General features: G+C 35.3%; 1 protein-coding gene across 1 annotated transcript; it reads left to right on the top strand.

The window, feature by feature from the left end:
* Positions 1-176: 176 nt before the first annotated feature.
* On the top strand, positions 177-27251 carry LOC133194199 (uncharacterized). The gene is made up of 20 exons (XM_061330213.1): positions 177-273; positions 669-973; positions 1129-1362; positions 3055-3180; positions 3735-3871; positions 3996-4137; positions 5083-5211; positions 5330-5444; positions 5624-5821; positions 6403-6639; positions 7837-8060; positions 8177-8273; positions 9721-9864; positions 18315-18422; positions 20108-20224; positions 21721-21809; positions 22970-23095; positions 25064-25159; positions 25273-25361; positions 26490-27251. Exons 2-20 carry the CDS (start codon positions 680-682, stop codon positions 26632-26634), a joined length of 2847 nt encoding a protein of 948 aa, XP_061186197.1. The 5' UTR covers positions 177-273; positions 669-679; the 3' UTR covers positions 26635-27251.

Genomic DNA, 27251 nt, shown 5'->3' with positions numbered 1-27251 from the left:
CTCTCTGGGACAGAAGAGACTGTAACTTTAAGTTGAGCATGTGTCTTAATCAAATTATAATAATATGAAGAAAACATCAACCACTGATAATGTTTGGTGAACGACTTATAGAGTTCGTGTACCTTCAATTAATTTGCATCGGGCTCGGGATCAGCATTCGTGTCCCTGGCAATTGCGACGCTGTGGTCAGTTATCAAATTATTGACATTATTTAGTTTACACATGAAAAATTTTCATGATAGTTGTGAAGACCAAGAGACATATGTAAATGAGGTAGGATATCTTTACTTTATTATGATTTGCTTGTGTACAGACACTGCAGTGTGAATAAAGTATAGGAAGATCCACGAGTACAGCGTTTACAGAGTTGCAGCATGCAGATGCTACAGGCAGTTATATTTATTTTTAAAGATTAATTCATAAAACATACAACAGCCGGAGAAAACTCTTGAACTGAACCTTAATTTTTCTAACAATGACGTAATATAATCATGATTTGTGATTTAAACATATTTTATTGAAACATAATCAATGGGATTGGACACAAGTTAACTTAGATTGTCCTCTCCAACACAAACAAAACGACATATACTGTACATATAATCCCGATTTTGATTAAAAAAAAATTAAAGTTGTAATGAAGTTATGGGACACGGTTTATGTTGTAGTGTACCAGGTAATGGGAAGCGGTGGCAGTAAAAGTCCACCAGTCAAGGAAACTTTAACTTCCAACAAAGAAAAAACAGAATCCTCTTCACCAAGCCCTGCTCCTCTGGACACAAATGTAAATGTTAATAGTGGTGGGCAGTCCACCAATCAGAATACAGCAGAGTCTAGGCCACCCAATCAGAGTCTGGAAAAATTAGAGCAATCTGGAGAACTAAAACCCAGTGAGAAATCTGTCCTCCCAGAGAAAGCATCAGGCAGTGAAGACAATAAAGAACAAATAAAGAGTACAGAAGCAACAATGCCAGTAAGTGAAGATCGGGGGTTTACTAATTTCTGACCTTTTTAAATTAGACATTAAGTAGACGTTGAATGATCATTTGATATCTATGACTTAAAGCAGCTGTTCATAAGTTTGCATGAAAAATGACATTTGTCAGTGTCTTTGTTCTGACTTTTCAGACATCAAAACCAAAAGAGGGTGGCACTCCAGGAGAATCTGAGGAACGATTGATACCGGAGGTTCACAAGGACCAGCAATTGTTTGATGATGCTATTAGTTCTGCCTGTCAGCTGGTCAAGAGTCAAAGTCTACTGAAGCTGGTCACCCAGAATGTCACCTCCCTCTGCCTCCAGAGAGCCCTCCCTCAGGGGTTCTCCTTGTATGAGCTCCTCAAGAAAATGACCAATTTACAGGTAATGCTGATCTCATTCATGCTTCATCCATAGATTTCTTGTGAGTAAAGTATTTACCTTGAACAAAATGTCTACGTCAAAGTTAAGGTAAAAACGGACCTCTGTGTATACCGTATACCCATAAGCAGAAATTTTAGTGAGGATTCAATTTTGGCATTTTTAGCAACAGCGTTGAGATCGCTAAATTAAATATTGCTAACATTTTATTCTGCATTAGTAGTTACCATTATCTTTCTACACACCATTAAATCGTGATAATTTATTCTCACTAATATTAAAAACTGATTTTTTAAGGACATCTCTAAATTTGTGTCTCACTAAAATTTCCACTAATATAGAGTATATTAAAAGGTCAGAATTCAAGATCAGAGCAGTGGACCTTTTCACAAAAAATCTTACGACATATTTTTATCTTAAGTGAAAACTTATGATAAAAATCGTTTTCACAAAAATTCTTAAGAAAGTCATAAGTGCAAAATCTGTCGTAACTTTACGAGAGCCCCAACCCTCTCTTAAGTATTTTAAAACCGATTTTATTGTAAAAATATAACCGTAAAAACCAAAATACACGTTACATTGAACTTTTTAAAGCATTTTCCAATAATATTTTATATTTTTTTCACAATCAATGTCGAAAAATTAAATGAAATACACTACAAAACATTTACGATGTAAGTTTCACTTAAGATATTCGTATGACCTACTTTTACGTCAGACTTGTGATTGTGACGTCAGATTTTAAACTTTCTTGTTTCACAAACGATTGCATTCAATATTTGTTGTCTATGATGTTTGTTATGCTGACAAATGTTGAAAACTATGTTTTATTTTTATTTTCACCCACTTATTTAAGGATTATAAAGCATATTGAAGTCGTTGCTAGGGATGAAGTCTGTCGTAAGTAAAATCTTAAGTTCAATCTGCTACGAATGCGTTCGTGAAACGCACTTAGGATTTGTCGTAAGAGATTCTTAAGTTAAAAATCTTACGCAAAAACTTAAGATTTTTTGTGAAAAGGGCTACAGAACTTTTTGTAAAATCTTATGTCAGAAGTACATGTATATATTTCCTGTTCTTACACCAGTGTAGCTCACACTTTACCCAGAGCTTACAGTGCGTATACTGTAGAAGTACTTTTTCTGTGTGATACTAAATTATGCTATATGTATGTGGTCACAAATTTTTTTCTCCTTAACACTGAAATGAAAATGTGTGTCAACAAAATGGTCCTCTCCATATACAGTCCTCTACAAGTCCTTTTCATCCAAATGCCCCCTCAGTTTATTTGGTAAAAACAGGCCCCTTTGAGATATGATAGTTTAAGTCAAAATGTCCTTTTCTATATTGAAACAATAAATATATTACCCCCCCCCCCCCCCAAAAAAAAAAGAACTTCATAAAAGCATGAACTTTCAATTCAGTTAATCCACAGAGAAATGTTTCATTAGCCATTTTAACAAGAGATAGCTTTTATGATGCACTGAGGTTTAGATTAAACTGAACATCAAGCTGTATTTAGAATTCTTGACTAAATAATTTATACAACATGTTCAGTAGTAAAAAATGTATATATACATTTCAAGATAAAATCTTTGAAATTGTTGTAAATATTTTCCAGATATTGTTATGTTAAATATGTGGAATTGTAATATTTTACACAGATATATTAAATATGTAGTGGCATATTTACAGGATTTGGACCTATCACACAATGACATGGGACCCCAGAGTTTCCGCAGTCTCTGTCTGGCCATGTGTACCAATACGTCTATTCTGTGTCTGAATCTCTCCGACAACAAAACTGACACAGACAGCGCTGTAAGTACGTAGGGCTGTCAATTCTAGTGACACAGACAGCACTGTAAGTACATAGGGCTGTCAATTCTAGTGACACAGACAGTGCTGTAAGTACGTAGGGCTGTCAATTCTAGATGGCAGTATCAGGGTTCAAGTTTAACAAATTTTATGGTGATGACTACAATAAGTTGTTTTCTACATATACATACAACATACATTTTTACATACTGTAAATAACTTTTTATTTGCGAGAACTTTATTTTCGTGTAATAAGACTGTCTCTTTGCGAAATTTTCCTTCTTGCCTTTATTTTTATTATTAAAGATTATATAGGACAATAGTTAGAATTCGTGAAAATTTTGTCAATACATGTAGTTAGAATTCGTGAAAATTTTGTCTCGCTTATAAATGCCATATACCCTTCTGGTGAAAATAAGGTGTCACAAATATTTGGTGATTTACAGCAGTATTCTGGTGTCAAAAGAAAGTGTTGTCACAGGTGGACATTGTGGCCAATGGTCTTCATTTGAAAGGTTTATACATTTATTTGTTATTTATACTTATTTATTTTGTAGGAATGTCTTGGATTGATGCTGAGTCATAATGGGAGCTTGTCTTATCTCAACATTTCAAATAATTACTTTGGAAAAGATTATTTCTCACGTTGTGTTGGACCAGCTCTGAAGACAAACACATCACTGATGAATTTCAGGTAAGCCATAAAAATAAAGGACTTCATACATTAAACATAGAGAAAATATATACAAATAAATGCTTGGATATTGTTTATGTATGATGACATATACTGAGAATAACTCCCCTATTATCTGAAACAGAGCAGAAAACATAGGATCCACTGATGTGAAGGATTTTCTAGCAGGACTACAAGAGAACACCTCTCTAACAGAACTGGACTTCAGTAACAACTGGGTAACAGATAAGACTGCACTAGGTGCTGGTCTGGGGGAAGTATTAAAGGTTAGTCCTAATGGACTTCAGTAACAACTGGGTGACAGATAAGACTGCACTAGGTGCTGGTCTGGGGGAAGTATTAAAGGTTAGTCCTAATGGACTTCAGTAACAACTGGGTGACAGATAAGACTACACTAGGTGCTGGTCTGGGGGAAGTATTAAAGGTTAGTCCTAATGGACTTCAGTAACAACTGGGTGACAGATAAGACTGCACTAGGTGCTGGTCTGGGGGAAGTATTAAAGGTTAGTCCTAATGGACTTCAGTAACAACTGGGTGACAGATAAGACTGCACTAGGTGCTGGTCTGGGGGAAGTATTAAAGGTTAGTCCTAATGGACTTCAGTAATAACTGGGTGACAGATAAGACTGCACTAGGTGCTGGTCTGGGGGAAGTATTAAAGGTTAGTCCTAATGGACTTCAGTTACAACTGGGTGACAGATAAGACTGCACTAGGTGCTGGACTGGGTGACAGATAAGACTGCACTAGGTGCTGGTCTGGGAGAAGTATTAAAGGTTAGTCCTAATGGACTTCAGTTACAACTGGGTAACAGATAAGACTGCACTAGGTGCTGGTCTGGGGGAAGTATTAAAGGTTAGTCCTAATGGACTTCAGTTACAACTAGGTAACAGATAAGACTGCACTAGGTGCTGGTCTGGGGGAAGTATTAAAGGTTAGTCCTAATGGACTTCAGTAATAACTGTGTGACAGATAAGACTGCACTAGGTGCTGGTCTGGGGGAAGTATTAAAGGTTAGTCCTAATGGACTTCAGTAACAACTGGGTAACAGATAAGACTGTTATCAGTCTGGCATACCATGTCAGTGACACAGATCGATACATCTTTAGATGACAAATTAGAATATATACATGTATACAGACTCTTTTATCAACAATAAGAGGTGACGCTCTGTTTTAATCTTGTTGTTGATACTGTAGAATTCACTTTACAGAGGGAGAATTGTGGCTTGATCTCTCTGGCACTGGCTGGTTGTGAAATAAACAAGACAGGAGCTGCCCATCTTCTTGATGGAGTGAAACAGAACACATCCCTAAATGAACTCAATGTAAACGGGCTGGAGGTACAACAAATTGTCATCCATTCATACCAATTATTAAATCGTCATTTATTTATATCTCTTATATGTATAAATGTAAATGATTTGTTGATTTAGCTTTGATTCTGTTTTCTCTGAACAGTTTGAGTCACTCTCCCACTTACTGCATTTTGTTGCTGTCGCCGCCAATAACCCAAATTTACAAGTTTTATCCATTGATGGTGCCAAGTTTAAAGACACAACTGTTGATACCAAAGGTATTGTGGGTCAAAAATGCTTTCAAATTTAAAATAGGCATTTAACAACTTTTTCATTTATTCATAATAAAAATCAGTTTTTATGATAGATAATTTAAATGGCAAATTCAAAAGAATATAGAGATTTATAAAAGACAGTTACAAATAACTATATGATGAACACAATAATATTTACACAGATATAGCTCTTCCATCCAGAGATGCTCCGCCTTCCTTACAGATTCTGAGTTTGAGTGACAGTCACTTGACAGATGAATTCTTTGATGCTTTCCAGACACTGTACCAAGGAAGACAGATTCCACTGACTGAAATTGACATCAGTAGTAACGACGGCCTAACAGGAAAATGTGTACATTTCCTCGCTGAATTAACAAAAGGTAAAAATTATTTAAATAAATTTGGATTGAGTGCACCATGCATGTCATATTAGTGTACAATATGTATAATACCTTAAACAAACAAGTGATATTGTTTGACCCTTGAATGGATCTATTGCTTGAAGTGACTTTGAGCAACAAATCCATTCTGGGATCAAACAAAACGGGCTTTGGTCCAAAGACCCAGTCAGTAACTGTAAAATGTTTGATGATAAAGTCGGACAACCAGGAAAGAAAACTACTTGCCAGTTGACAGTACTACAGTCAATATTGGAATAAATAGAGGTTTTATGTATATCACATGATAACTTTAATTTTGATTTGTAACTTATATTGTATCATTTATGTAGATCTTTGCTCATGCACATTAAAATTGTAATTGGTTTAAGAACAAGGTTGAACAAAGACTACACAACAGTTGTCCAGAGTTGTGAAAATTACCTATACATGTAAATGAGCATTTAAACTTTTTGAAATTTATTTTTTTAATATAAATCAATCTATAGAATAAAGCTTTTTACTATTTTTTAAAAATAATTTGTGTACTTTTTTAAAAATCAGTTTTTAAATCTTACTGTCAGGAGAGGAGAGTCCATCAACAATTAGGAAACTAAGACTTGGTTTGTGCAGTGGTGTGAAAAGTTTACCCGAGGAGTTGATCAGCAGTGATCTCCCTTCTCTGCAGTATCTCAATGTTAGAAAGTCAAAGATACCAGATTTGTACAATCTGTCTAACCTGTTTATTGAGAAAAACCTGACAACACTGATCTTAGATGGACAAAAAATTGCCAACATGGACACACTAGAAAAACTTCTAGGTAAGAGAGAGAGAGAGAGAGAAAGGGGGTGATATATAAAACATAATTGTTACTAGAGCATTCCAAGGAATCTTGTGTTGCCTCCTTTAAAGCATCATTAGAGATGCAAGTAAATATTTCAGCGGTCAGCTATTTATTTTTTTACTAACTTTATTATTCATGAATTTGCTTGCAAAAAAAAAAAAATAATAATAATCCATGGATAGAAAGACTGGGATGGAATTAGAAATATGATTCCCCCACTCTCAAAGCTAAATGAATAATGAAATTGAAATCATTGAAAATAACTTTTTATCATTTTATTATGTGTTTAAGTCAACAATCCTCCAAAGAGATTTCAGACTGTCTTTACTGCAATTGTCAGTCTACAACAATCCATTATGGTATACTGATCCCAATTCATTTGCACAATATTTAAATTTCAGTTTGTGTGGTAACTGTATACCACACAGTTTCAAAGTACAGTGTCATAAGCTCATAAACATGTGACATAAATGCTAACTATCAAAACCCTGCCTCTACATATTCAAAGCATGCGAATTAAATTATTCGTCCAGAGTGTTTTTGCAAAGTAGGTCAAAGGTCAAGTTATGTGATCTGTAAGGCAGGTATTTTTCATAATATTTTCTGACTAACTGTGCACATATTAATTATAAATAGCATAAATTTACCTCTAAAATGTCAAAAATATGCTGTATATCAAAACTAAGAACTATTCTGAAAAGTAGGTCAAAGGTCAAGTTCAAGGGTTACAACGTTGGTAACTGTAATAATTTACAAAAGCCATAGTGCCAAGCAATATATGTGCGAAATATCAAATCCATACCTCTTACAGTTTTCATTAGGTGTGACAGACAGTCAGACAGACAAAATGTGATCCTTAAGGGACACTGCTCTGCAGGCAACTCAAAAACACCCCAGCTTAAATTGTTAAGATATATTCTTGATTAAATATGTTCAATATGCCACTCGTATTAATTGTCAGTAAAAAATCGGATGTGATTAAAAAAAGACGTTGTACATTGTATATCAAGATTGAATTTACAGATGACTTTGCAGGAGGCAATATTGAAACAGATTTTTGTGCTTTATTGTAATGAAAACAAATTCCCACTGATGACATGGATTAATTGGAGTGCTTGACCCATGGGGAGAATCAGAATTGTGTGTAATACTGAAATCCTGTAATTATTTCAGCTGGAGCTAGTAAAGGGCACCTGACAACTCTAAGTCTGAGTAGCTGTGCACTGTCAGCCAAAGATATCAAACCACTCTGTAGTGTCATCAAAGAAGGCTTAAAACTACAGATGCTAAAATTAGCAGGAAACAGATTGGAGGATCCAGGGGTAGTGGTCTTAGTGGAGGCAGTAGCAGCTAACAAGACACACCCACTGGCAGTGTTAGATGTCTCTGATAATACGGTACAACCATTTACAAGTAAAAATTCTCTGAGGACTTGAAGTTGTTTCCTCATGCAATGATCATAACTAACTGAATATGTGTACTCTTATCAAATAGTTTTTCTGTCTATTTTCAGTTCAGTGATGAAGGAGCAAAACAGATAGCAAGTTTATTTACAAATAAAAAGCACAAGACACAAATCCATAGCCTGAATCTCAGTCACAATAATGTGGGTAAGGCAATCCAGACTCAGTACTTCTATCTCAGAATCTCAGTCACAATAATGTGGGTAAGGCATTCCAGACTCAGTACTTCTATCTCAGAATCTCAGTCACAATAATGTGGGTAAGGCAATCCAGACTCAGTACTTCTATCTCAGAATCTCAGTCACAATAATGTGGGTAAGGCAATCCAGACTCAGTACTTCTATCTCAGAATCTCAGTCACAATAATGTGGGTAAGGCATTCCAGACTCAGTACTTCTATCTCAGAATCTCAGTCACAATAATGTGGGTAAGGCATTCCAGACTCAGTACTTCTATCTCAGAATCTCAGTCACAATAATGTGGGTAAGGCAATCCAGACTCAGTACTTCTATCTCAGAATCTCAGTCACAATAATGTGGGTAAGGCAATCCAGGCTCAGTACTTCTATCTCAGAATCTCAGTCACAATAATGTGGGTAAGACAATCCAGACCTGTATCTCAGAATCTCAGTCACAGTAATGTGGGTAAGGCAATCCAGACTCAGTACTTCTATCTCAGAATCTCAGTCACAGTAATGTGGGTAAGGCAATCCAGACTCAGTACTTCTATCTCAGAATCTCAGTCACAATAATGTGGGTAAGGCAATCCAGACTCAGTACTTCTATCTCAGAATCTCAGTCACAATAATGTGGGTAAGGCATTCCAGACTCAGTACTTCTATCTCAGAATCTCAGTCACAATAATGTGGGTAAGGCAATCCAGGCTCAGTACCTCTATCTCAGAATCTCAGTCACAATAATGTGGGTAAGGCAATCCAGGCTCAGTACTTCTATCTCAGAATCTCAGTCTCAATAATGTGGGTAAGGCAATCCAGACCTGTATCTCAGAATCTCAGTCACAGTAATGTGGGTAAGGCAATCCAGGCTAAAATAGTATCTGTATCTCAGAATCTCAAATACAATCTCAGTCACAATAATGTGGGTAAGGCAATTCAAACTCAATGCCTCTGTCTCAGAATCTCAGTCACAAAAATATGGTTAAGGCAACCCAGGCTTACTTCCTGTATCTCAGGATCTCAGGCACAGTTATGTGGGTTATTTTTAAAAGTAATCCAGGCTTTAAACTTGTATCCAGTCTCATTAGGTTTTTAGGTATCTGGTTATGATACAGTTTATCACATTATAGAAATGCCTTTTGATAAGAAATTATATCCTTATTCTCCATGTTCTCTGATTCAGAAAAAAAAGTGTTCACAACCACCAAACTAGGCTGCCTTGATTTCCCTATATTAGTGACCAAAATCAAGATTTTTATATAAGTAATTATGAGGTACTTTGTCTAACTTTGAAAAATACCCCAAGACCAAAAAAATAAATAAATTACAGCTGCTTTAGCATCCCAAAAGTAGCCATATAAATGTAATACTATTGATTTCTTTTTGGAATCCTAAGTCATGTGAATATTGTAATTGTAGGTAAGACAGGTCTCCTCGCTATAGTGTCTGTGATTGGGGGGAAATCCCCATTAAGGACTCTGTATCTACAGAATCAGACCACTGCCTCACAGCTGACTATCCCAGACATGGTAGAGGTCTACACAAAACTGGCCCAAAACCTCGGTTTGTTTGGAGGATTTTTTTGTCATTGTACAAATGTACTTTTAAAGTGAATTATTATCAAAAATCAGTCAAATGTTGGTATAATCCAAGCACCCCATCATAAAAAGTTTATTTCATTTAATCAGTTGTTCCATTTTTTATCAATAAGCCATATACTATAAGTCGTTTTAATTCCACAGTGTTAAAATTTCACGATTTCTCAAAAAGTACCAGTCGCGATGGTTTTAATTTCACGCTGCAAGAAATTAATTTAAATTTCGTAAAAGTATTTAAACGTTTTTAGCTCACCTGAGCCAAAGGCTCAAGTGAGCTTTTCTGATCAAAATTTGTCCGTTGTCTGTCGTCGTCGTTGTCGTCGTTGGTGTCGTCGTTGTCGTAAACCTTTCACATTTTCACCTTCTTCTCAAGAACCACTGGGCCAAATTCAACCAAACTTGCCACAAAGCATCCTTGGGTAAAGGGGATTCAAGTTTGTTCAAATGAAGGGCCACGCCCTCTTTCAAGGGGAGATAATTAGGAATTAGTGAAAAAATAATGGCATCATTTAAAAATCTTCTTCTCAAGAACCACTGGGCCAGGAAAGATGAAACTTATGTGGAAACATCCTCAGGTAGTGTAGATTCAAGTTTGTTCAAATCATGACCCCTGGGGGTAGGGTGGGGCCACAATGGGGGATCCAAGTTTTACATAGAAATATATAGGAAAATATCTTTAAAAATCTTCTTCTTAAGAACAGTAAAGCCAAGATTGGTCATATTTATATGGAAGCATCCTCAGGTAGTGTAGATTCAAGTTTGTTCAAATCATGACCCCTGGGGGTAGGATGGGGCCACAATGGGGGATCCAAGTTTTACATAGATATATATAGGAAAATATCTTTCAAAATCTTCTTCTTAAGAACAGCAAAGCCATGATTGGTCATATTTTTATGGAAGCATCCTCAGGTAGTGTAGATTCAAATTTGTTCAAATCATGACCCCCGGGGGTAGGGTGGGACCACAATGGGGGATCCAAGTTTTACATTGAAATATATAGGAAAATATCTTTCAAAATCTTCTTCTTAAGAACAGTAAAGCCAAGATTGGTCATATTTATATGGAAGCATCCTCAGGTAGTGTAGATTCAAGTTTGTTCAAATCATGTCCCCCGGGGGTAGGGTGGGGCCACAATGGGGGATCAAAGTTTTACATAGGAATATATAGGAAAATATCTTTCAAAATCTTCCACTTAAGTTACATAGGAATATATAGGAAAATATCTTTCAAAATCTTCCACTTAAGAACAGCAAAGCCATGATTGGTCATATTTTTATGGAAGCATCCTCAGGTAGTGTAGATTCAAGTTTGTTCAAATCATGACCCCCGGGGGTAGGGTGGGGCCACAATGGGGGATCAAAGTTTTACATAGATATATATAGGAAAATATCTTTCAAAATCTTCTTCTTAAGAACAGCAAAGCCATGATTGGTCATATTTATATGGAAGCTTCCTCAGGTAGTGAAGATTCAAGTTTGTTCAAATCATGACCCCCAGGGGTAGGGTGGGGCCACAATGAGGGATCAAAGTTTTACATAGAAATATATAGGAAAATATCTCTAAAATCTTCTTCTTAAGAACAGTAAAGCCATGATTGGTCATATTTATATGGAAGCATCCTCAGTGTCACAGATTGTCGAGCGGATTTATCTTTTAACTAATTAAAATACAACTCAAATGCTTTTGTTTACAATTTACATGTTTAATTAATGATGATACTATATACAAATGTCATTGTTGTTGTTTGTCGTAATTTCCCGTCTCGCCGCTGGCTTTTCCACCTCACAGGCTGGAGGATGGACTCTAGGTTCCAAAGCTGGCTGGCCTATCTACTACACGCCACGGGCGGACTTTAGGCACTGGGTGGCCTCACTGTTGTACAAAAACTCTGACATATGGATGGAACCTGCTCCAACATATACATACAAGTTTTACTTACAAGCTCTAGTGGCTTTACACAAATACACATTACACTCATTATCAGATTTATAGATAATGGACACGTCTTAGATAAGACTCAATTACACACACATGAGTTGTTTAAATTATACATACAACTCTTACACAAATGCAATATTGCGAATTGCTACTTTACGGACAACAATTTTGACAGAAATTGTACACCGTACTTTGAAATATTTAAATACGTGTTACTATAGATAGAAATCAAATTAAAGGAAACACACATGCTAAAAATGATGAGAAATGCGGTGACTGGATGTTTTAGGACAAATGAATAATATATAAGAAATAACTAAAATAGAATTATAAATATAAGCCTTACCTCAGAAAAGCTGGACCATTACACTGTTAAAAATAATATCACACCAGAGCAAGCACTGTCATGAATCACAAGGGTACATACATGTAAAAAACAAAGATATAAGAGGAGATAAAGGCGTCCTCCTCTCTGGACTGCCGCGTCCAAACTAACTGGCACGGACTGGCGGGTTTTAAGGTCCAGTGAACTGAGGTTCAGTGAAGGATATGTACAGTAATAACACATTTAAAACGAAGGGGTTCCCCACGGGATATGTACATGAAATTTAAAATATGTTAGGATGATTTTAATGTGACACTCAGGTAGTGAAGATTCAAATTTGCTCAAATCATGACCCCCGGGGGTAGGGTTGGGCCACAATTGGGGATCAAAGTTTTACATAGAAATATGTAGGAAATTATCATTAAAAATCTTCTTCTTAAGAACAGTAAAGCCATGATTGGTCATATTTATATGGAAGCATCCTCAGATAGTGAAGATTCAAGTTTGTTCAAATCATTACCCCGGGGATAGGTTGGGGCCACAATGGGTGATCAAAGTTTACAGAGGAATATATAGGAAAAAGTCTTTTTCTCAAGAACAGAAAAGCCATGATTAGTCAAATTGATATGGAGGCATCTTTGGGTAGTGTAGAATAAAATTTGTTCAAATGAGGGCCCCCGGGGGTAGGGTGGGGCCACAATGGGGGATCAAATTTTAACAAATGAATATATGGGAAAAAAATCTGCTGCTCAGGAACAACAGAGCCATTTGTTATATTGATATGAAAGCATCATCAGGTAGTTTAAAATTCAACACCCCCCCTCCCTGTAAACTTTTCAATACTGTACTGATTTTGCTTTTTTTCCTAGCCAATGTGCTCAGGTGAGCGATGTGGCCCATGGGCCTCTTGTTTGGATTTTTATTTATATATATATATATATATATATATATATATATATATATATATATATATATATATATATATATATATATATAATATTTAGTCATCTAAGAGTTTCACCCCTTTTTAAACTCTTCTTTCCTGTAAAGGATCAAAGAAAGCTTAAAGCTTGAAGAATTTTATTTCATTTTGAAATACAACGTACTATATCCAGTTGGAACTAAAATATTCAATTCTATGTAAATTAAACCACTGATATACAAAATCTAAGTACCCAGATAAAAAAAAATATATCGAAAAATTTCCGGGGAAACTGGATTTATATGTTCATTCAAGTTAAAATATTATTAATATCTGCCTTCATTCTGCAATTTGCAATGAAAGATTCAAAATAATTATTAAACAATAGTAATCCTCTGAGTTAAGAACACTGACACAGTACAAAAGTACATGTATGTAATTTTAAATATATTTAACTCAAAAAGTTAATTTTTTATCGTCTCTGAGTCCTCTCTCTATTTTTTACAAATGTTTGTTTGTTTCTCTGAATTAAAATGCACACAAATAACTTCTCAAAATCATAGAGAGATGACTCAGAGGTAGCAAATTTTTAGAAAAACGTGTTTAAAAATGTAACATTTTGTACCATATGACTCATTTAGCCAATTTTAACGTTCTTTTTTAGCAAATCAAAATATAATATCGGGAAAATATGTCCCTTTCCTATTTCATAGGAACCCGTGACATCAAGAAAATGCTAAAATTTCATGTGACAGATCAATGAAATTTTCACTTTTCAAGTGCGCCCAGATTCCTGCCGAATGCCAATCAAAAGCGCCCTCGTTCTTTTCCTCGATTTCGTGCGCCGATTAATACTTGCTTCTTTCATTTTCCCATTTTTTAGGGTCACCTGAGTCACTCAGGTGATCTATTGCTATCCGTTTTTATCTGTGCGTCATGCGCTAACATTTAAACATTTTCAGCTTCTTCTCTGAAACCGCTCAACCAATTCCAACCAATTTTGGTATATAACATCTATGGGTGAAGGGGGACAAAATTGTGACTTTCATGGTCCCTGCCCCCCTGGGGCCTGAGGGGTGGGGCTAAAACCACCAAATTTAATGCAATCTTTAAAAATCTTCTTCTTTACTCCTGGACATCAAGAAGTCAAACTGTTGGCATGATTGTAATAAGCATTGAGTCCTCTACCAAAATTGTGAAATTCATAGCCCCTGGGTCAGGGGTTCTGGTGCTAGGTGGGGCTATATAGATCACATAGTGAAAATGCATTATTTCTTTGAAAATCTTCTTCTCTGCTCCTGGGTATTAGATAAACTAAGTACAATGTTATGTTGAGCAAGACTGCCTCTTCCAAAATTGTGACTTTTATGGCCTCTGGGTCAGGGGTTCTGGTGTTAGGGTGGGGCTCTATTGATTATATAGTGAAAATGCATTAAATCTTTGAAAATCTTCTTCTCTGCTCCTGGATATTATTTAAACAAAGGAATTGCATGGTTATGATAAGCAAGAATACCTCTTCCAAAATTGTGAAATTCATGTCCCCAGAGTCAGGGGTTCTGGTGAAAGAGGAGGGGACTCTATTGATTACATAGTGAAAATTCTTAATTTCTTTCAAAATATTTTTTCTGCTACTGGTTATAAAGCAAAGAAACAAGTGTATAGTTATGATGAGCAAGGATGCTATTACAAAATTTTTAAAACCTGTGGTCTCAGGGTTCTGTTGTGTCTGTGGCGGGGAAGGGGGGGGGGGGGGGGCTCTATTGATAATCTAGTGAAAATGGGTGAATTCTTTGAAAATCTTCAACTACATGTAATTGCATAGTTATGATGATGAGGGTACTTCTTCCAAATTTCTAAATTTCATGACCCTAGGTCATGTGTTCTGGTGTTAGGGTAGGGCTGTTTTAAATAGTGAAAATGCATTATTTCTTTGAAGATCTTATCTGCTCCTGGGCATATTGGAGGCAAACAGAGTAAAAAGTTTTAATAAGCAAGAGTATTTGTACCAGAATTTTGAACATCTGGACCATTTAGTCAAGTGCTCTGGTCCTGACCAGGGCTCTATTAATTTGTATTCTACTGAGTGATGTTATTCCTCTTTGCCATTCACCTTTGAGAATTAATCACTGTAGATAATGTATTTGAAAGGTTAATAGAATAACAGAAGTATGCAAGAACATTTATTGTATAATACAGAAAGTACTTTCTTAGTCTAAATGATCAGGTAGACTTGGAAATAATACATAAATAAAAATGAAACAAAAATAACTTATCTTTTTAAATGTTCTTCAAAGGCCAAGTGAGGTCAGTGTGAGAGGTAATTGACATTTTGTTAAAAGTCTGCAAGATAAAAGTGATAAATGGGGGACAGATAGATAGATACTAGAAGAATTATTTTGTTGATCTTAATAGTACTATTCTTCTTGCTTTTTTGCAACAAAGCTTCATTTATCAGTTTATGGATCCTCTAAATTGTTGTGCTCAGGTGACTGTTGAGGCCCTTGGGCCTCTTGTTTATTAAGTGTGTTACCATCATAAAACTTGAAATTTGTGATCATAAAATGTTGCTTTTTACTATAACGAGAAAAAGAAATATTATTTAGCAAAGAGAAAATATACTGTTTTCCCTATCTACGATTTTCTAGGACAACCCTAGTGTATGATTTTTTTTTTGGTAAACCTAACCAATTGTAGCCAAGTGTTACAGTATATTAACAACGAGATATGCCGTGTATACATAGAATGTTATCAAGGAATTGCATATCAAACATCTGTTTTTAGCTCACCTGAGCCGAAGGCTCAAGTGAGCTTTTCTGATCATATTTTGTCTGTAGTCCGTCTGTCTGTCCGTCTGTAAACTTTTTCACATTTTCGACTTCTTCTCAAGAACCACTGGGCCAATTTCAACCAAACTTGCCACAAAGTATCCTTGGGTAAAAGGGATTCAAGTTTGTTCAAATGAAGGGCCACGCCTTCTTCCAAGGGGAGATAATTAAGAATTCGTGAAAAATTAATGGCATCATTAAAAAATCTTCTTCTCAAGAACCACTGTGCTTGAAAACATGAAACTTATGTGGAAGCATCCTCAGGTAGTGAAGATTTAAGTTTGTTCAATCATGACCCCCGGGGGTAGGGTGGGGCCACAATGGGCAATCAAAGTTTTACATAGGAAATATACAGGAAAAATCTTTAAAAATTTTCTTCTTAAGAACAGTAAAGCCAAGATTGGTCATATTTATATGGTAGCATCCTCAGATAGTGTAGATTCAAGTTTCTTCAAATCATGACCCCCGGGGGTCGGGTGGGGCCACAATGGGCGATCAAAGTTTAACATAGGAATATATAGGAAAAATCTTCAAAAATCTTCTTCTCAAGAAAAGCAAAGCCATGATTGGTCATATTTACTTGGAAGCATCCTCAGGTAGTGTAGATTCAAGTTTGTTCAAATCATGACCCCTGGGGTAGGGTGTGGCCACAATGGGCGATCAAAGTGTTACATAGGAATATATAGGAAAAATCTTTAAAAATTTTCTTCTCAAGAACAGCAAAGCCATAATTGGTCATATTTACTTGAAAGCATCCTCAGGTAGTGTAGATTTAAGTTTGTTCAAATCATGACCCCCGGGGGTCAGGTGGGGCCACAATGGGCGATCGAAGTTTTACATAGGAATATATAGGAAAAATCTTTAAAAATCTTCTTCTCAAGAACAACAAAGCTATAATTGGTCATATTTATATGGTAGCATCCTCAGGTAGTGTAGATTCAAGTTTGTTCAATTCATGACCCCCGGGGGTTGGGTGGGACCACAATGGGCGATCAAAGTTTTACATTGGAATATATAGGAAAAATCTTCAAAAATCTTTTTCTCAAGAACAGCAAAGCCATGATTGGTCATATTTACATGGAAGCATCCTCAGATAGTGTACATTCAAATTTATTCAACTCATGACCTCCGGGGGGTCTGGTGGAGCCACAATGGGCGATCAAAGTTTTACATAGGAACACATAGTAAAAATCTTCTTCTCAAGAACAGCAAAGCCATGATTGGTCATATTTATATGGTAGCATCCTCATATAGTGTACATTCAAATGTGTTCAAATCATGATCCCCGGGGGTCGGGTGGGGCCACAATGGGCGATCAAAGTTTTACATAGGAACACATAGTAAAAATCTTTAAAAAAAACTATTTGTTAAGAATAGCAAAGCCATGATTGGTCATATTTATATGGTAGCATCCTCAGATAGTGTACATACAAATTTGTTCGAATCATGACCCCCGGGGGTCTGGTGGGGCCACAATGGGCGATCAAAGTTTTACATTGGAACACATAGTAAAAATCTTTAAAAAAACTATTTGTTAAGAATAGCAAAGCCATGATTGGTCCATGATATGGAAGCATTCTTAGATAGGGTACATTCAAGTTTGTTCAAACATGACCCCTGGGGGTCGGATGGGGCCACAATGGGTGATCAAAGTTTTACATAGGAATACATAGGTTAAATCTTTAAAAATCTTCTACTCAAGAACAGCATAGCCATGATTGGTCATATTTAAATGGAAGCATCCTCAGATAATGTAGATTCAAATTTGTTCAATTCATGACACCCCCCCCCCCCAACCACTTTTATATTTAAACTTTTCAACCTTTCAAGATTGAAGTGATTTCTGCTTTTTCCTAGCCATAGTGCTCAGGTGAGCGATGTGGCCCCTGGGCCTCTTGTTAAAAACTAATGATAGCATTCACTATGCGTTTAATTTCACGGAAAAATGATGAATTGTGAACATAGTGAAATTAAAACCATCGTGATTATTTGCCAATGTACAGTATATGTAGTACAAGATTCCAGTCCTGATCTATCTAATATCCTAAAAGCGCATCAGGCTTTTTCTGCACTGATGCACATTCCTATAAATATATCAGCCTTCATACTTGTATTTAGTATATTTTTTCAAGGTGACATTGAGTTATTTTTTTAAACTAATTATATAAATGAACATTTATAATTATTGGCAGTAACCACCAAAGAAAAAACTTTTTTTGCATAGGAAACATTATGTTTTAATTAATTATTCTCTCTTAGTAGTTTATCATGAAAATATTTGATTTTGTGTTAATTAAAACTCATAATTAGTCTTTTACAGAAAACCAATCATTGATTATGACCTTCTTACTGATTCCTGTCACTAGTGTTGACAGTCTCCACTAACTTTTAATTACAACAAACAGGATTTAAAATAAAGAAGACAGGAGACAAGATACAGCCGGGATCCTGTGATCTTCCCAAACTACCTGAGGGTCTGGTGGTCCGACTGACAGAGCTGGGGGGCAACACAGGTAAGAATTCTCTACAAAAACTGCAGGGGAGGGGGGAAGGGGGCACAGATAAGAACTGTCTACTCTACCGTACAATGACTGCTGGGGTTGGGGTAGGGGGAGAACAGATAAGAATTCTTTACTCTACCCTACAGTGCTGGGGAGGGGGGCAACACAGATAATAAATCACTCCTCTACCCTACAATCTACAATGACTGCTTTGGGGATGGGGGGGGGGGGGGGCAACACGGATGAAAACAAATCTCTACTCTACCCTACAATGACTGCTGGGGGGGGGGGGGAGGGTAACACAAACAAGAATTCTCTACCCTACCCTACAATGACTGCTATTGAGGGGGAGGGGGACATGCAAGAACTGTCTATTCTACCCTACAATAACTGTTTGAGCTGGGGTTTTATAGATAAGAACTGTCTATTCTACCCTACAATAACTGCTTGAGCTGGGGTATATAGGCAAGAACTATCCACTCCGTGCTACAATGATTTTATCTTGTATCATATACAAGGGTTGTCCCAAAATTCCGTAGACTGAGCTCATATCTTTTATCATATAATAAGGATTCTAGTTATAAGTGTGCAATAAATTATCATGATATGAATTTATTATTAATTTTGAAAAGTGAGCTTTTCTGATCACCTGTTGTCCTTCGTCCGTCTGTCTGTCCGTCTGTATACTTTTCACATCATCATCTTCTTCTCAAGAACCAAAGGGCCAATTTTAACCAAAGTTGGTACAAAGCATCTTTAGGTGAAGGGAAATATATATTGTTAAAATGAAGGGCCAAGGGGAGATAATCAAGAAAAGACAAATATAGGCTAGGGTCATTAAAAAGTCTTCTCAAGAACCACTGGGCCAAAAAAGCTGAAACTTATGTGAAAGCATCCTGGGGTAGTGTAGATTTAAATTGTTCAAATCATGGTCCATGGGGGTAGGGTGGGGCCACAATAGGGAATCCAAGTTTTACATTGAAATATAATGGAAAAAATCTGTCTTCTTCTCAAGAACCACTGGGCCAGAAAAGCTGAAACTTATATGCAAGCATCCTGGGGTAGTGTAGATTCTAAATTATTCAAATCATGAAATTTATATGGAAGCTTCCTGAGGTAGAGAAGATTCTAAATTGTTCAAATCATGGCCCCCTTGGGTAGTGTCGGGCCACAATTTTTAATTGCAATTTTTGGGTACTGCACTGCTTTTTTAGACACCTGTAAGACAGTGAAATATTAAATTTACACTTGTAATTACTCCATATCTGTGCCTTAGAATTTATTGTTACTGTTGGTTTAATCTTTGTACATGTACAAAGTTTCATTAATTTATGACACTGGGTTCAAACAAAATTATTGTGACATTAGTCTACAGAATTTTTGGACAACCCTTACACAGTAATTGTGTAGAAATTTTTAAAATGAACACTAATCCATTTAATAATGATGCAATTTCCCCCCTCAGATATTGTTTCCCCATTCATTGAAAAAAATTGATTGTAAAAATTTCCCAACTTATATTGGTAATCAAAATGTTTTGTTTTTTTTAATAACTAAAGAAATTTGCTTTAATTGGAATAAAATCTTTTTTTATTTCTTATACAATTAACATATACTATACATTGAAGCATGTTGGTGTAAGACCCCTTATAAGATTCTACTGAATGTGTGGAGACTCTATAATATGTAATTTGTAGGTGACATTGGTCAGATGTTGGACAGCGTTCGGATTAAGACAGATTACGTCATTGAGAAACCCCCTCTGCTGACTTACACTGACATCCTAACCATTTGTGCCGTTCTGAAAGGTTCAGGTATATACATGTTACTATTGGTGATTTAAACCATATTCTGTAATTTTTGTTTTTATAAATTGTTATAAATTGTGTTTATACACGAGAAGATTATTTAAAAAGAACCTGTACGTGATTTTGTTATATTTTTAACTTATTCAAAGTAATCTAATCTTGACATAGAAGAAACAAACAAACATACAAGAAACACGGTCATGTTTACAAGATTACAATGAGTAATATGTAGTTTTCTAATTCATGTCCAATGGGTTCTGGGTTCCCAGATTAGATTAAGTTTATTGTATGAAAATGCATTTACATGTACAGTACTCCTTCACAAGTAGCAATTTCACTTTAAATTGTAATGCTAGATGAGTCCTCTTCTAGAATTATGCAACACACTATTATTTACCCTGCTGTCCATGACAAAGGATTGGTCTAATGTAAATCCTAGGTTAATGCTAGGCCTATGAAGGGTCATTCTTTTGACTGGACTTGAAGAGACTGCTCACAACCAGATTTGTTAAATCTTTCAACCAATTACAGTTCAACAAGAAATTTTTTTTCATAAAATGCCCCTTCTCTTTTTCTCCACTGGTGCGGGCATATTTTAACATACATAAATTGTTGTGACAGTACTTTAGTCATATTAAGACATTTCTGGTTTTCATTCACGATTTCACGTTAGATGCAGGAAGTGCTATATTCAATACAAAACACAGCCAATAAAGAACTCTTACAGAAAAGAAAGCTAATTCCCCATGGAAAAGTGAACTGCCTATATAGGCAGTTATTAGACAGTTCTTTAGCAGTTTTGCAAATTTTAAGCAGTTTTCAAACAGTTTCAGGCAGTTTGGCTTTTTCTGTTCTTTTGTGACTGCTAGTGCCATTGGAGTAAACAGTTTTCCATAGCAGTTTTTAAGCAGTAATCAGTTTCCCTAGCAGTTATATCTTGGTCGCCTGTGCTTGAGGAGAAGACAGTTTTCCTAAGCAGTTTTGTAAGCAGTTACCTTGTACAATTTGATTGGGTTCAAGAGAAATTTTAATGTTGGGCTCAATGATCAACAAATATAAACAACAGGAACCCAACAACAGACCGCCAAAATTCAATTTTTGGCTGCCATGTTGTATTTGGACAAAGGCTATAAAGCATCAAGTGGGAGCCTGCTGGCCACAATTGATCTTCATGCAAGCTGCTGTTTTTTCAAAACTTGCAGCAGCTTTAGCCTGTTTAGGGCAGATCTGAAACAAACACTACAGAGTTGGGAAAAAACTACTCGTAAAATCTACTTAAAAAGTGAATACATTAAAACACGGTGATAATAAATTGAGGCTTACAACGAAGTGATTTCAATTCATTGTAGCTTTAAAATGTATAAAATACTTTGAGTTAATGGATATAACAAATTTACTTGATAATGAAGCAAAATTGTCTGTCCTTAGCACTTCATTATAAGCATGTTTTACTGTACATAGAAAAGAGATTATAGGGAAAAAAACTTTAATCCATTCTTAAGGATCAGAGATTCCTGTGTGGTCCAGTGAGCATTGGAGAATGATAACAGGGCTGAATAGACCAACAGCTGATGCTCCATCTTGGCTAGAGGTAGGTAACCTGTGAACATTTACATTTATATACAGTCACTATAGAACTGGATCATCATAGAGAAGTTGTTAGGAGGGAGCAAGTATTTTGGCCTGTATGTATGTTATAATTCTGACTGACAAACTGTAATATAACATTAGACTGACCAACTGTTATGTAATATCTGACTGACAAAATGTAATATCTAACTGACAGAAGGTAATGCAATATCTGACTGACATAATTTAATGCAATATCTGACTGACAGAAGGTAATATCTGACTGACAAAAAGTAATATAATATTTGACTGACAAATTGTATTGTAATATTTGACTGACAAACTGTAATATAACATTAGACTGACCAACTGTTATGTAATATCTGACTGACAAAATGTAATGTTATATCTGACTGACAGAATGTAATATCAGGCTGGTAAAATGTTATGTCATATCTGACTGACAAAATGTTATGTAATATCTGAATGGCATACTGTTATGTAAAATCTTAATGACATAAAATTGTTATGTACTATATCTGATTAAAAAAACTGTTATATGAATTACTGACAAACTGTATTGTAATAATTAATTACAAACTGTAATGCAATTATTGACTGACTTACTGTTTTATAATATTTGACTTGTAGTGTAGTGTAGTGTTATATTTGACTAACAAACTGTAATGTAATATTTGACTGACTCAAAGTGTAATATAATATTTGACTTACATAGTGTAGTGTAATATTTGACTAACAAACTGTAATGTAATATTTGACTGACACAAAGTGTAATATAATATTTGACTGACACAAAGTGTAATATAATATTTGACTTCCATAGTATAATGTTACATAATATTTGACTGACAAACTCAATTGTAATATTTGATTGACAAACTGTAATGTAATATTTGATTGACAAACTGTAATGTAATATTTGACTGACAAACTGTAATGTAATATTTGACTGACAAATTGTATTGTAATATTTGACTGACAAACTGTAATATTTAACTGACAAAGTGTAATGTAATATTTGACTGACAAACTCTATTGTAATATTTGACTGACAAACTGTAATGTTATATTTGACTGACAATTTATAATGTAATATTTGACTGACAAACTGTAATGTAATATTTGACTTACAAACTGTAACTTGTTTTCCTGTGTTTACAGTTACCAGACAACAGAGACCGGTGTTTGTATCTCAGTAATCTCCCTGCTAGCTCCACTACACAGAAACTGGAGGCCATACTAGAAATGGATGCTGACTGTAACCTACAGGAAGTCTGTCTGATGAAGGTTTGTCTCACACAATTATCCACCTTTTTGAACAAATAACATTGTTTAATATGTAAATTACATTTCAATTTGTTTCTGACTCTTTATCATAGACAATTTCTTGTTATATCTGTCAACAAAACATCAAAAAGTCGTGTCCTTGAAACTTTTACAAAACTAAAAAGTTAAGTATATTCATTTCTGCTAAATGTCAATTACCTGGTACATCCTAGTCCCCTTGAAATTGTTGTGAAAAATTGCTTATTTTGAATAAAACTAAATTCGAAGTCTCATTATTTTTGCAATAAAATATCAGTTAAATTGAAATCACTTAATTTGAATTATCACCATTTTGAAGTCAATTATTGGTTTACTGAGCTGATAATGAGTGGTTTTTATATTGAGTTCTGTTGAACTTCTCCTCCTGGCCAGTCATTGTCACGGTTATTGACATATCATATGCTGAGGTGTCAGTAGATATATTTTCATGATTTGACATCAGTAATATATTTTCACTGCAGATTTTTTAATTAGAAATAATTACTGAGAGGATCTTGCAGAGACAGAAATTGTTGTAATGCCTCTGGTATCTCATTCTATATTGACATCACTTTTGAACACATTCTTGTGTAAGCTGCTAATCCCCAATAATGAAAAACCTTGACTTTACATATAATTAAAATGAATTAATGTTGGCCATAATAAAAAATGGGATATAAATCCAAATTTTGCAATGTATTTTTGGAAATCCGAGCATACACTAGCAATGATACACTTTACAAGCAGCTAATGCCACTGTTGTTGAAACCTCGAAGTCCAGCGATAATTTTGAACTTTTTTTATATTGAAAAAAATGTGTTGGTCCCTTGAATTTTAATATATCCAAAGTAGTCTGTATGTAGTAAGTTTCATGTTATCATCAAGAAATATCAAAAATGCACACCATTAGGCTTCTGTTGATTTAGTAATAGAATATACACTCGTCAGTATGTCGATACAATGGGGGGGGGGGGGGGTGCTGATATTTTTGACAATTTTAATACTGCAAAATCTGAACATAATCAAAAAAGAAAGGTGAATGTTTTTTTTTTTTAAAACTGTTTCAGCCTTATTTTTTTTATTAGTTCACCTCGACAAAGTCATGATGAGCTTATGTTATACCCCCAGCATTGGCATCCAAGTTAAAGTTTTAGGAGCAATTTAAGTTCATTCCCAAGTAACTAAAAGTCCTGCCTGGACCAAACTAGGGATGGACACTACCACACTTGCTTCAAATGCTGGATCTGACCTAGATTACCAGATGTGTGACCAGATTAAAGTTTTTGGAGCAGGTACCTAACTATAAGCCCTACCTCGGGTGCTGGATCTAGCCTAGATTTTCCAGATAAGTGACCAGGTTAAGGTTTTTGGAACAGGTCCTTTCCCAGGTAACTATAAGCCCTATCTGGACCAACTTGCTTGAATGATGCATCTAGAGATGTACACTAACCAACATGCTTCAGATGCTGGATCTGACCTAGATTTTCCACATGAGTTACATTGTAATTTTAGCCATATTTTAATCAAATTAGCATGAGTGATGTATCTAGGGATGGACACTTTCAGACTTGCTTTGGATTCTGAATCTGACCTAGCTACATTTTCCAGATGAGTGACCAGGGTAATGTTTTTGGAGTAGCTATATAATATTATGGCCTGTTATGATTAAACTTGCATAGATGATGCATCTAAGGTAACCATTGATGCATCTAAGGTAACCATTGTATTTTACAAAAACCATTATGACAAGCCATAAATGAACAATTTTTTTCAAATCCTTACCTCGTACAGTTCTCAAGCTGTAAGGTGTGACAGACAGACAGGCAAACAGACAGTGGGGAAATTGATCCCTAAGCGTCATTCTGCTCTGCAGGTGACACGATAAGTTGGTGTTCATACCTTGAATAATATTAACCTAAAACACTGAGATTTATTTTTTGGTATTGGCAGGACCCAGTGACTCGGAGTGTTAGTGGTGTTGGGTGGGCACTGATGGCAGATGAAGAGTCGCTACAGAAAGCAGTGGATTTCTACAACTCAGGAGAGGTCACAAAAAAATCTCTACAGGAATCAGTTTGAAGAGGCTTTGCTGTATTGTGTCCTTTAATTAAAGTTTAAAAAAAAAAGTATTAATCTTTTTAAAATGAATTTTCTTGCAGGCAAAGGTCTTTGGACAATCCTTTATTATATCAAGGGTGAAAGTAAAAGTAGATGATGATGAACATTCAGTGGCAGCTCAGAAGGCCAAGTAAGTTACTGTTGTTAATTTCATCATAATCTCTTTCAGAGCCATTTTCATCTGACTACAGGTTTGTTAATTATATGAGAAAAATTAAATCCAAGAGTCCTCTTTATTTGTTCATAGCTGAACATTTGTAAACTTTTGACCTTTTTTTTTTTTTTTGCTTCCCCATCACCATATGCATGGGGCAAATTGGCACAATTTAAGCATTTTTAGATGATGAAAATGTTGTAATGAGAGGCCATTCCTCTTCCAAATGAAGATACAATTAAGAGAGAGTGAAGATACAGTGGGGCCATTCAAAAAAATAATTATAAAACACTGCAAAAGAAATAATAGAACTTAATTAGGTTGTGCTTTATAGTTAATAAGGTCCCTGGGATTGAGAATTGGCTACTGAAGAAGGAGTCTGAAGTTTTACATTGAAATGTTTTTGGAAGTGTCATCTCGATATCTAGAAGAATCAAATTGTTTTACGCTAACAGGCATCTTAATGTAAAGAAGGAGGCAGGGACTAGGGATGGGGTCATAATGAGGGCTCCAAAGTTTAACAAAGAGATTATGTAATGGAAAACTTTAAAAATCATCTTCTCAATTCACAAGGCTACAAAATGCCAAATTTGAAGCATTTTGTAGTGAAATTTTGAAATTGTTCAATTTTTGACCCCAAGGATAGGCAAAGCACACAGCAGAGGTCCAGATTTTACAAAGAAATGTATATACATTTTTTTTATTGTATAGGGAAGGTCTTTAAAGGTGTTTTTCCCAAGTATTGGATAAAAACAGTCAAATTAGATATCCATTTATTTTCATGCTGTGTAGAATATCTCACTGAATATGTTTGTTGGATTTTGAGGGGGTGGGGTGGGGGGGCATATTTTATCATGTCATAATTAAGTGGAGATAGGTACAAGTCCTCAAGTTTACAAAGGGACAGATAAAAATAAAGAGAACTTTAATATAAGGTCACTCAGAAAGAAACCTACCTGTTTCACTCCAGTGACTAGTAAGGCTTATGAGAATTTTGTTATGCATAAACATCTTTTACCTGAACAAAAAAAGAGCAACAATAATTTTTATAACAAGTCACCATTATAAATGCAGTATACATCATTTTGATATGTAATCAAACAGGGAAGACCTAGAGTTGAGAATGAAGTTAAGACAAAAAGAGGAGCAGGACCTTAGACGGTTAATTCAGAGGACAACAGAAGAGTCTTGGAAACGCCATGCCTACCGACTAGCCCACCCAGCCTACGCTGACGGCAGGATCTGGTAGTCAAGGCAACAAGGAGCATAACTCTGTTGAGGCAGCAGTGGTATACATGTCCATCAGTTGTGATTTATCTATTTTATGTTCTAATGAAAAACAGATACTTCCATTTCAAATATGAGGATAGCAATTAGAAGCGTGAACAACATCCAGTTGAGATGGTGAATCAGATGTAGTTTATACAGTATAATTAATGTTTATTCAATTGCACTTCGACAAGGAACACAAATTAAAGATTACTTTTCATTATATACCTTAATTGCCGTTTAGTGTGATAATTTGAAATTAATGCCTTGTTTTTTCCTTACATGTCTCATTTCAAGAACTCTGTGATATTTCTTTTTGTTTATTCATTACTTACTATAACAGAGTTAATTGTAAGATGGTAATGGTTTTTCTGTTTCCTTGTCCACAAAATAATTCACAAGCTTTGAGAGTATTAAGATATTTGAGAGAAAGGCAATGACATATTAGAGGTCATCAAACTTGGATGATATTTATTTTATTTCAGTAATTGCCCCTGTTAATTTGAATCTCAGCATTGTTTAATGTTTGAAATATCACACTTTGAATCATTGTACTTGTCTTTGTTGAATTCTTTGAAAAAATTATGTTCCAAATGA

Source organism: Saccostrea echinata, unplaced genomic scaffold (genome assembly GCF_033153115.1).
Source record: "Saccostrea echinata isolate AGI-Se365-2 ecotype Australia unplaced genomic scaffold, CSIRO_AGI_Sech_v1 ptg000001l, whole genome shotgun sequence".
Taxonomy (NCBI): domain Eukaryota; kingdom Metazoa; phylum Mollusca; class Bivalvia; order Ostreida; family Ostreidae; genus Saccostrea; species Saccostrea echinata.
The sequence above is the reverse complement of the archived record's forward strand: the minus strand, read 5'-3'. Positions and strand labels throughout refer to the sequence as shown.